Source organism: Scyliorhinus torazame, chromosome 20 (assembly GCF_047496885.1).
Source record: "Scyliorhinus torazame isolate Kashiwa2021f chromosome 20, sScyTor2.1, whole genome shotgun sequence".
Taxonomy (NCBI): Eukaryota; Metazoa; Chordata; class Chondrichthyes; order Carcharhiniformes; family Scyliorhinidae; genus Scyliorhinus; species Scyliorhinus torazame.
The window spans coordinates 7,064,114-7,075,076 of NC_092726.1; the positions used below are offsets into that span (position 1 = coordinate 7,064,114).

General features: G+C 65.2%; 1 protein-coding gene across 5 annotated transcripts in view; it reads right to left on the reverse strand.

Annotated features, from left to right (window-relative positions):
* LOC140396840 (triacylglycerol hydrolase DDHD2-like) overlaps positions 1-10,963 on the reverse strand; it is a 158,428-nt gene that overhangs the window by 24,975 nt on the left and 122,490 nt on the right. For all 5 annotated transcript variants that reach the window (XM_072485606.1, XM_072485608.1, XM_072485609.1 and 2 more), the window contains exons 14-15: positions 3,614-3,716; positions 2,878-3,045 (exon numbers count right to left, since the gene is read on the reverse strand). In XM_072485606.1, coding sequence (XP_072341707.1) covers positions 2,878-3,045; positions 3,614-3,716 — 271 coding nt within the window. The remainder of the gene's footprint in view (positions 1-2,877; positions 3,046-3,613; positions 3,717-10,963) is intronic.

Genomic DNA, 10,963 nt, shown 5'->3' on the forward strand with positions numbered 1-10,963 from the left:
GCTCAGTGATCACAGGGGGTGTCCAGGACCCAGTGTAGCTCAGTGATCACAGGGGGCGAGGGGGATCCAGTGTAGGTCAGTGAGCACAGGGGTGTCCGGGATCCAGTGTAGGTCAGTGATCACAGGGGGTGTCCGAGATCCAGTGTAGGTCAGTGATCACAGGGGGTGTCCGGGATCCAGTGTAGGTCAGTGATCACAGGGGGTGTCCGGGATCCAGTGTAGGTCAGTGATCAAAGGGGTTTCCGGGATCCAGTGTAGGTCAGTGATCACAGGGGGCGAGGGGGATCCAGCGTAGCTTAGTGATCACAGGGGGTGTCCGGGATCCAGTGTAGCTCAGTGATCACAGGGGGTGTCCGGGATCCAGTGTAGGTCAGTGATCACAGGGGGTGTCCAGGATCCAGTGTAGGTCAGTGATCACAGGGGGTGTCCGGGATCCAGTGTAGGTCAGTGATCACAGGGGGTGAGGGGGATCCAGTGTAGCTCAGTGATCACAGGGGGTGTCCGGGATCCAGTGTAGGCCAGTGATCACAGGGGGTGTCCGGGATCCAGTGTAGATCAGTGATCACAGGGGGTGTCGGGGATCCAGTGTAGGTCAGTGATCACAGGGGGTGAGGGGAATCCAGTGTAACTCAGTGATCACAGGGGGTGTCCGGGATCCAGTGTAGCTCAGTGATCACAGGGGGTGTCCGGGATCCAGTGTAACTCAGTGATCACAGGGGGTGTCGGGGATCCAGTGTAGGTCAGTGATCACAGGGGGTGTCCGGGATCCAGTGTAGCTCAGTGATCACAGGGGGTGTCCGGGATCCAGTGTAACTCAGTGATCACAGGGGGTGTCCGGGATCCAGTGTAGGTCAGTGATCACAGCGGGTGAGGGGAATCCAGTGTAACTCAGTGATCACAGGGGGTGTCCGGGATCGTGGTGGACATCAATCAGAATGTGTGGATGGGGGAAGTAATGGAATGGGTGAGGACTCCCGTAGCTGATGAGCTCGGACAGCAGGGAAGTTCAGAAATGTTACTGGAGTGGACAGAGGCAATCTTTGCGGAGGTCGGCTACGAGGTGGCAAGCTCAGTGCCAGCTGTACCGGGTCAGAGAAGCAGCACTCCAGAGCTGGCACTGGTGCCATTTATCCACGGTCCTTTGCTGTCGATCCTTGGAGCCTGTCAGGCCCACGGGACGGTGCCAGGGCAGGTGGGTGGGGGAGCAGGGAATCGCATTGTCCAGGGAACAGCGACACTGTCTCCGTTCCAGTCCTGGCCATGTGGTGTTCCCAAAGCAAACCCATGCAGCAGGATACAGTGAGAGCTCCCTGCCCCTCAAACAGGCGCCACTGACCAGGCTGCACTCCCTTGGGTACTGGAACAACACGCGGCCCCGGGCTGCGACACTGCTGCTGCACAGTATCGTCAACCCAGCCCAATTAACACACACACACCGGCCCTCCCGAGGAGCTGGCAAAGACTGAGCAGAGACACCGCCAGACAAGAGAGGGGAGTTCTAATCCTTCTCCCACACCGAAAATAGGAGGAAGAGGCTTTTTGGGCCCTCGGGCCCTGCTCCGCCATTCAGTGTGATCGTGGCTGATCATCAACAGCCTAATCCCGCCTCCCCCATATCCTTTAATCCCCCTCATGCCAAGTGCTGTATCTGGAACACGTGCAATGTTTTGGCCTCAACTGCTTCCTGTGGGAGTGAATTTCACAGATTCACCGCTCTCTGGGTGAAGAAATTTCTCCCCCTCTCTGTCCTAAATGGTCTCCCCCGTCTCCTCAGACTGTGACCCCTGTCTCTGGACCCCCCCCCACCATCGGGAACATCCTTCCTGAATCTACCCTGTCCAGTCCTGTGAGAATTTTATAGGTTTCTATGACAGCCCCCCCCCCCTCATTCTTCTGAACCCCAGCGAGTACAATCCTAACCGACTCAATCTCGCCTCGCACGTCAGTCCCCGCTGTGCCGGAACATTCCGTTACCCTGAACGTGGAGCCGCGGGTTCAGGACGCGATGGGAGTGAGGGGCGGTGACGCTGCAATGTCGCGGCGCAGTGTCTCTGCTCCTGGCTTGCTGCCGGGTTCCAGCTTCGGTCGATGTCCCCCATGCGCAAGGTGAGTGAGGGTGCGGCGGTGGTGGGGGGGGGGGGTGAGTGAGGGTGCGGCGGTGGTGGGGGGGGGGGGGGGGGGGTGAGTGAGGGTGCGGCGGTGGTGGGGGGGTGAGTGAGGGTGCGGCGGTGGTGGTGGGGGGGGTGAGTGAGGGTGCGGCGGTGGTGGGGGGGGGGTGAGTGAGGGTGCGGCGGTGGTGGGGGGGGTGAGTGAGGGTGCGGCGGTGGTGGTGGGGGGGGTGAGTGAGGGTGCGGCGGTGGGGGGGGGGTGAGTGAGGGTGCGGCGGTGGGGGGGGGGGTGGGTGAGGGTGCGGCGGTGGTGGTGGGGGGGTGAGTGAGGGTGCGGTGGAGGGGGGGTGAGTGAGGGTGCGGTGGGGGGGGGTGAGTGAGGGTGCGGCGGTGGTGGTGGGGGGGGGGTGAGTGAGGGTGCGGCGGTGGGGGGGGGGGGTGAGTGAGGGTGCGGTGGGGTGGGTGAGTGAGGGTGCGGCGGTGCTGGGGGGGGGGTGAGTGAGGGTGCGGTGGGGGGGGGTGAGTGAGGGTGCGGCGGTGCTGGGGGGGGGGTGAGTGAGGGTGCGGTGGGGGGGGGGTGAGTGAGGGTGCGGTGGTGGGGGGGGGTGAGGGTGCGGTGGGGGGGGTGAGTGAGGGTGCGGTGGTGGGGGGGGGGGTGAGGGTGCGGTGGGGGGGGGGTGAGTGAGGGTGCGGTGGGGGGGGGGGTGAGTGAGGGTGCGGCGGTGCTGGGGGTGGGGGGGGGGTTAGGAGCAGAGGGGGTCCGCCTCACCTTGCTTGTCCTTGACCGACGGCTCGCTGCCTTGGGGCCCCATGGCGCTCGGGTCCGGCAGTAGCTGTGGCGTGGGCGACCGGGTAAACGACTGCCAGGCATTCCTCAGGGAGCAGAACAAACCATTCTTTAAATCGGAACCCATCCGCGTCAGACTGTCCTTCAGTTCTGTTCGAATATAAAGAGAGAAAGTAAGTGGGGAAGGGATCTCGACTCGTGTTCGTTTCCAGAGACGAAGGATAAATCTGCATTTCCGATCCAGTGTTTCGCGAACTAACGGGTTTTTCAGCTCAGGGTTTGACAGACACCCATTCTCTCGTCAAAGGGGCATTTAATTCCTTCGCAGCACTGCCCACTCTCGAGTGTTGGGCCTCGATGGAATGGGTTGAGAACAGGGCTCCTGGCCATTGATGTCATTCACAACGACCCGCGGACACGTCCTCCTCTTTGCTCAGACAACACGGAGCCGAGATGGCCACAGGGCCCCCCCCCCCCGGCAGAGAGGAACCTTCAATGGTATTTGGCTGGTGCTTTGCACGGGTCAGGCAAAGTCACGACGGCCAAACAGCCTCCTTCAATTGTACATTTGTAACGAGATACCTTCCCTGGATCGATCCGAACCCTGGACACAGGCCAAACCCGACGGTGAGGAGGGATAGGAAACCACGGACTGGTCAGGTCTCGCTCTGGTTTAAACACCGAGAGTGTGGGACGGGCAGGGCGGGCGCTCCCTTACCCAAGTGCATTCTCTTCCTGCCCTTGTGATGAGGAATCAACATCGGCTCCAATTCCAGGTCCGGCACAATCATGGGTTCCAGCCGGTAAGCGACAGGGTCAAACTGCGGAGGGAGAGAGACAGCGGAACGGTCACCACCCAAACAGACGGGCTCAGTGCATCCCAAACTGGAATCCGCGGGGGTCTCCCGGGGGGGGTGGGAGGGGGACGGGACAAGACCGGCTCACGCTCAGGGAAAGCACGGACAGGGGTGAGATGGCACGACGGGGTCTCAGGACAGAACTCGAGAGAGAGGGCACCAGGTGGTGGGGGCATCTCGGGCAGCCCTCGACGCTTCTGGACCGGCGGACAAACCCTGCAGGCTTCTGGGAAAGGGGGAGGACGGCCTGAACCGGGAGAAAGAGTGGAGTACGCGGGCACATGAGGGGGGAGGTGAGTGAGAGGGGAAGGTGAGCGTGCGAGGGGAAGGTGAGCGTGCGAGGGGAAGGTGAGCGTGCGAGGGGAAGGTGAGCGTGCGAGGGGAAGGTGAGCGTGCGAGGGGAAGGTGAGCGTGCGAGGGGAAGGTGAGCGTGCGAGGGGAAGGTGAGCGTGCGAGGGGAAGGTGAGCGTGCGAGGGGAAGGTGAGCGTGCGAGGGGAAGGTGAGCGTGCGAGGGGAAGGTGAGCGTGCGAGGGGAAGGTGAGCGTGCGAGGGGAAGGTGAGCGTGCGAGGGGAAGGTGAGCGTGAGAGGGGAAGGTGAGCGTGCGAGGGGAAGGAGAGCGTGAGAGGGGAAGGTGAGCGTGAGAGGGGAAGGTGAGCGTGCGAGGGGAAGGTGAGCGTGCGAGGGGAAGGTGAGCGTGCGAGGGGAAGGTGAGCGTGCGAGGGGAAGGTGAGCGTGCGAGGGGAAGGTGAGCGTGCGAGGGGAAGGTGAGCGTGCGAGGGGAAGGTGAGCGTGCGAGGGGAAGGTGAGCGTGCGAGGGGAAGGTGAGCGTGAGAGGGGAAGGTGAGCGTGAGAGGGGAAGGTGAGCGTGCGAGGGGAAGGAGAGCGTGAGAGGGGAAGGTGAGCGTGAGAGGGGAAGGTGAGCGTGCGAGGGGAAGGTGAGCGTGCGAGGGGAAGGTGAGCGTGCGAGGGGAAGGTGAGCGTGCGAGGGGAAGGTGAGCGTGCGAGGGGAAGGTGAGCGTGCGAGGGGAAGGTGAGCGTGCGAGGGGGAGGTGAGCGTGCGAGGGGGAGGTGAGTGTGCGAGGGGGAGGTGAGTGTGCGACGGGGAGGTGAGTGTGCGAGGGGACGTGAGTGTGCGAGGGGGAGGTGAGTGTGCAAGGGGGAGGTGAGTGTGCGAGGGGGAGGTGAGTGTGCGAGGGGAAGGTGAGTGAGGGGAAGGTGAGAGTGCGAGGGGACGGTGAGTGTGTGAGAGGGGAAGGTGAGTGAGTGAGAGGGGAAGGTGAGTGTGGGAGGGGGAGGTGAGTGAGAGGGGACGGTGAGTGTGCAAGGGGAAGGTGAGTGTGCAAGGGGAAGGTGAGTGTGCAAGGGGGAGGTGAGTGTGCAAGGGGGAGGTGAGTGTGAGGGGAAGGTGAGTCTGAGGGGAAGGTGAGTGAGAGGTGAAGGTGAGTGTGAGAGGGGAAGGTGAGCGTGCGAGGGGGAGGTGAGCGTGCGAGGGGGAGGTGAGCGTGCGAGGGGGAGGTGAGCGTTCAAGGGGGAGGTGAGTGTGCGAGGGGGAAGTGAGTGTGCGAGGGGAAGGTGAGTGTGAGGGGGGAAGGTGAGTGTGAGGGGGGAAGGTGAGTGTGTGAGGGGAGGTGAGTGTGAGAGGGGGAGGTGAGTTTGCGAGGGGGAAGTGAGCGTGCGAGGGGGAAGTGAGCGTGCGAGGGGGAGGTGAGCGTGCGAGGGGGAGGTGAGCGTGCGAGGGGAAGGTGAGCGTGCGAGGGGGAGGTGAGTGTGCGAGGGGGAGGTGAGCGTGCGAGGGGGAGGTGAGCGTGCGAGGGGGAGGTGAGCGTGCGAGGGGGAGGTGAGCGTGCGAGGGGAAGGTGAGCGTGCGAGGGGGAAGTGAGCGTGCGAAGGGGAGTTGAGTGTGCGAGGGGGAGGTGAGTGTGCAAGGGGGAGGTGAGTGTGCGAGGGGGAGGTGAGTGTGCGAGGGGGAAGTGAGTGTGCGAAGGGGAGGTGAGTGTGCGAGGGGGAGGTGAGTGAGAGAGGGGGAGGTGAGCGTGCGAGGGGGAGGTGAGCGTGCGAGGGGAAGGTGAGCGTGCGAGGGGAAGGTGAGCGTGCGAGGGGGAAGTGAGTGTGCGAAGGGGAGGTGAGTGTGCGAGGGGGAGGTGAGTGAGAGAGGGGGAGGTGAGTGAGAGAGGGGGAGGTGAGTGTGCGAGGGGAAGGTGAGTGTGCAAGGGAAAGGTGAGTGTGCAAGGGGGAGGCGAGTGTGCAAGGGGGGGGTGAGTGTGAGGGGAAGGTGAGTCTGAGGGGAAGGTGAGTGAGAGGTGAAGGTGAGTGTGAGAGGGGAAGGTGAGCGTGCGAGGGGAAGGTGAGCGTGCGAGGGGGAGGTGAGCGTGCGAGGGGGAGGTGAGCGTGCGAGGGGAAGGTGAGCGTGCGAGGGGAAGGTGAGTGAGAGGGGGAGGTGAGTGTGCGAGGGGGAAGTGAGTGTGCGAGGGGAAGGTGAGTGTGAGGGGGGAAGGTGAGTGTGAGGGGGGAAGGTGAGTGTGTGAGGGGAGGTGAGCGTGCGAGGGGGAGGTGAGCGTGCGAGGGGGAGGTGAGCGTGCGAGGGGAAGGTGAGCGTGCGAGGGGGAGGTGAGCGTGCGAGGGGGAGGTGAGTGTGCGAGGGGGAGGTGAGCGTGCGAGGGGGAGGTGAGCGTGCGAGGGGAGGTGAGCGTGCAAGGGGAAGGTGAGCGTGCGAGGGGGAAGTGAGCGTGCGAGGGGGAGGTGAGTGTGCGAGGGGGAGGTGAGTGTGCGAGGGGGAGGTGAGCGTGCGAGGGGAAGGTGAGCGTGCGAGGGGGAGGTGAGCGTGCGAGGGGGAGGTGAGCGTGCGAAGGGGAGGTGAGCGTGCGAGGGGGAGGTGAGCGTGCGAGGGGGAGGTGAGCGTGCGAGGGGAGGTGAGCGTGCAAGGGGAAGGTGAGCGTGCGAGGGGGAAGTGAGCGTGCGAGGGGGAGGTGAGTGTGCGAGGGGGAGGTGAGTGTGCGAGGGGGAGGTGAGTGTGCGAGGGGGAGGTGAGCGTGCGAGGGGAAGGTGAGCGTGCGAGGGGGAAGTGAGTGTGCGAAGGGGAGGTGAGTGTGCGAGGGGGAGGTGAGTGAGAGAGGGGGAGGTGAGTGTGCGAGGGGGAGGTGAGCGTGCGAGGGGAAGGTGAGCGTGCGAGGGGAAGGTGAGCGTGCGAGGGGAAGGTGAGCGTGCGAGGGGGAAGTGAGTGTGCGAGGGGGAGGTGAGTGAGAGAGGGGGAGGTGAGTGTGTGAGGGGGAGGTGAGTGTGCGAGGGGGAGGTGAGAGGTGAGTGTTCGAGGGGGAGGTGAGTGTGCGAGGGGGAGGTGAGTGTGCGAGGGGGGGTGAGTGTGCGAGGGGGAGGTGAGTGTGCGAGGGGGAGGGGTGAGGTGAGTGTGCGAGGGGGAGGTGAGAGGTGAGTGTGCGAGGGGGAGGGGAGAGGTGAGTGTGCGAGGGGGAGGTGAATGTGCAAGGGGGAGGTGAGCGTGCGAGGGGGAGGTGAGCGTGCGAGGGGGAGGTGAGCGTGCGAGGGGGAGGTGAGCGTGCGAGGGGGAGGTGAGCGTGCGAGGGGGAGGTGAGTGCGAGGGGGAGGTGAGTGCGAGGGGGAGGTGAGTGTGCGAGGGGAGGTGTGTGTGCGAGGGGGAGGTGAGTGTGCGAGGGGGAGGTGAGTGTGCGAGGGGAGGTGAGTGTGCGAGGGGAGGTGAGTGTGCGAGGGGGAGGTGAGCGTGCGAGGGGGAATTGAGTGTGCAAAGGGGAGGTGAGTGAGAGAGGGGGAGGTGAGTGTGTGAGGGGGAGGTGAGTGCGAGGGGGAGGTGAGAGGTGAGTGTGCGAGGGGGAGGTGAGTGTGCGAGGGGGAGGTGAGTGAGAGAGGGGAGGTGAGTGTGCGAGGGGGAGGTGAGTGTGCGAGGGGGAGGTGAGTGTGCGAGGGTGAGGTGAGAGGTGAGCGTGCGAGGGGGAGGTGAGTGAGAGAGGGGGAGGTGAGCGTGCGAGGGGGAGGTGAGCGTGCGAGGGGGAGGTGAGCGTGCGAGGGGAAGGTGAGCGTGCGAGGGGAAGGTGAGCGTGCGAGGGGAAGGTGAGTGTGCGAGGGGGAAGTGAGTGTGCGAAGGGGAGGTGAGTGTGAGAGAGGGGGAGGGGAGTGTGTGAGGGGGAGGTGAGTGAGCGAGGGGAGGTGAGTGTGCGAGGGGGAGGTGAGAGGTGAGCGTGCGAGGGGGAGGTGAGCGTGCGAGGGGGAGGTGAGCGTGCTAGAGGAGGTGAGCGTGCGAGAGGAGGTGAGCGTGCGAGGGGGAGGTGAGCGTGCGAGGGGAAGGTGAGTGTGCGAGGGGGAAGTGAGTGTGCGAAGGGGAGGTGAGTGTGCGAAGGGGAGGTGAGTGTGCGAGGGGGAGGTGAGAGAGAGGGGAGGTGAGTGTGCGAGGGGGAGGTGTGTTTGTGAGGGGGAGGTGAGTGTGCAAGGGTGAGGTGAGTGTGCGAGGGGAGGTGAGTGGTGAGTGTGCGAGGGGAGGTGAGTGGTGAGTGTGCGAGGGGGAGGTGAGTGTGTGAGGGGGCGGTGAGAGGTGAGTGTGCGAGGGGGAGGTGAGTGTGCGAGGGGGAGGTGAGTGTGCGAGGCGAGGTGAGTGTGCGAGGGGGAGGTGAGAGGTGAGTGTGCGAGGGGGAGGTGAGAGGTGAGTGTGCGAGGGGGAGGTGAGTGTGCGAGGGGGAGGTGAGTGTGCGAGGGGAGGTGAGTGTGCGAGGGGAGGTGAGTGTGCGAGGGGAGGTGAGCGTGCGAGGGGGAGTTGAGCGTGCGAGGGGGAGGTGAGCGTGCGAGGGGAAGGTGAGCGTGCGAGGGGGAGGTGAGTGTGCGAGGGGGAGGTGAGTGTGCGAGGGGGAGGTGAGCGTGCGAGGGGAAGGTGAGCGTGCGAGGGGGAAGTGAGCGTGCGAAGGGGAGTTGAGTGTGCGAGGGGGAGGTGAGTGTGCAAGGGGGAGGTGAGTGTGCGAGGGGGAGGTGAGTGTGCGAGGGGGAAGTGAGTGTGCGAAGGGGAGGTGAGTGTGCGAGGGGGAGGTGAGTGAGAGAGGGGGAGGTGAGTGTGCGAGGGGGAGGTGAGCGGAAGGTGAGCGTGCGAGGGGAAGGTGAGCGTGCGAGGGGGAAGTGAGTGTGCGAAGGGGAGGTGAGTGTGCGAGGGGGAGGTGAGTGTGCGAGGGGGAGGTGAGTGAGAGAGGGGGAGGTGAGTGAGAGAGGGGGAGGTGAGTGTGCGAGGGGAAGGTGAGTGTGCAAGGGAAAGGTGAGTGTGCAAGGGGGAGGTGAGTGTGCAAGGGGGGGTGAGTGTGAGGGGAAGGTGAGTCTGAGGGGAAGGTGAGTGAGAGGTGAAGGTGAGTGTGAGAGGGGAAGGTGAGCGTGCGAGGGGGAGGTGAGCGTGCGAGGGGGAGGTGAGCGTGCGAGGGGGAGGTGAGCGTGCGAGGGGGAGGTGAGCGTGCGAGGGGAAGGTGAGCGTGCGAGGGGAAGGTGAGTGAGAGGGGGAGGTGAGTGTGCGAGGGGGAAGTGAGTGTGCGAGGGGAAGGTGAGTGTGAGGGGGGAAGGTGAGTGTGAGGGGGGAAGGTGAGTGTGTGAGGGGAGGGGAGTGTGCGAGGGGGAGGTGAGTTTGCGAGGGGGAAGTGAGCGTGCGAGGGGAGGTGAGCGTGCGAGGGGGAGGTGAGCGTGCGAGGGGAAGGTGAGCGTGCGAGGGGAAGGTGAGTGTGCGAGGGGAAGGTGAGTGTGCGAGGGGAAGGTGAGTGTGAGGGGGGAAGGTGAGTGTGAGGGGGGAAGGTGAGTGTGTGAGGGGAGGGGAGTGTGCGAGGGGGAGGTGAGTTTGCGAGGGGGAAGTGAGCGTGCGAGGGGGAAGTGAGCGTGCGAGGGGGAGGTGAGCGTGCGAGGGGGAGGTGAGCGTGCGAGGGGAAGGTGAGCGTGCGAGGGGGAGGTGAGCGTGCGAGGGGAGGTGAGTGTGCGAGGGGGAGGTGAGCGTGCGAGGGGGAGGTGAGCGTGCGAGGGGAGGTGAGCGTGCGAGGGGAAGGTGAGCGTGCGAGGGGGAGGTGAGCGTGCGAGGGGGAGGTGAGTGTGCGAGGGGGAGGTGAGTGTGCGAGGGGGAGGTGAGCGTGCGAGGGGAAGGTGAGCGTGCGAGGGGGAGGTGAGCGTGCGAGGGGGAGGTGAGCGTGCGAGGGGGAGGTGAGTGTGCGAAGGGGAGGTGAGCGTGCGAGGGGGAGGTGAGCGTGCGAGGAGAGGTGAGCGTGCAAGGGGAAGGTGAGCGTGCGAGGGGGAAGTGAGCGTGCGAGGGGGAGGTGAGTGTGCGAGGGGGAGGTGAGTGTGCGAGGGGGAGGTGAGTGTGCGAGGGGGAGGTGAGTGTGCGAGGGGGAGGTGAGCGTGCGAGGGGGAGGTGAGCGTGCGAGGGGAAGGTGAGCGTGCGAGGGGGAAGTGAGTGTGCGAAGGGGAGGTGAGTGTGCGAGGGGGAGGTGAGTGAGAGAGGGGGAGGTGAGTGTGCGAGGGGGAGGTGAGCGTGCGAGGGGAAGGTGAGCGTGCGAGGGGAAGGTGAGCGTGCGAGGGGAAGGTGAGCGTGCGAGGGGGAAGTGAGTGTGCGAGGGGGAGGTGAGTGAGAGAGGGGGAGGTGAGTGTGTGAGGGGGAGGTGAGTGTGCGAGGGGGAGGTGAGAGGTGAGTGTTCGAGGGGGAGGTGAGTGTGCGAGGGGGAGGTGAGTGTGCGAGGGGGGGTGAGTGTGCGAGGGGGAGGTGAGTGTGCGAGGGGGAGGGGTGAGGTGAGTGTGCGAGGGGGAGGTGAGAGGTGAGTGTGCGAGGGGGAGGGGAGAGGTGAGTGTGCGAGGGGGAGGTGAATGTGCAAGGGGGAGGTGAGCGTGCGAGGGGGAGGTGAGCGTGTGAGGGGGAGGTGAGCGTGCGAGGGGGAGGTGAGCGTGCGAGGGGGAGGTGAGTGCGAGGGGGAGGTGAGTGCGAGGGGGAGGTGAGTGTGCGAGGGGAGGTGTGTGTGCGAGGGGGAGGTGAGTGTGCGAGGGGGAGGTGAGTGTGCGAGGGGAGGTGAGTGTGCGAGGGGAGGTGAGTGTGCGAGGGGGAGGTGAGCGTGCGAGGGGGAATTGAGTGTGCAAAGGGGAGGTGAGTGAGAGAGGGGGAGGTGAGTGTGTGAGGGGGAGGTGAGTGCGAGGGGGAGGTGAGAGGTGAGTGTGCGAGGGGGAGGTGAGTGTGCGAGGGGG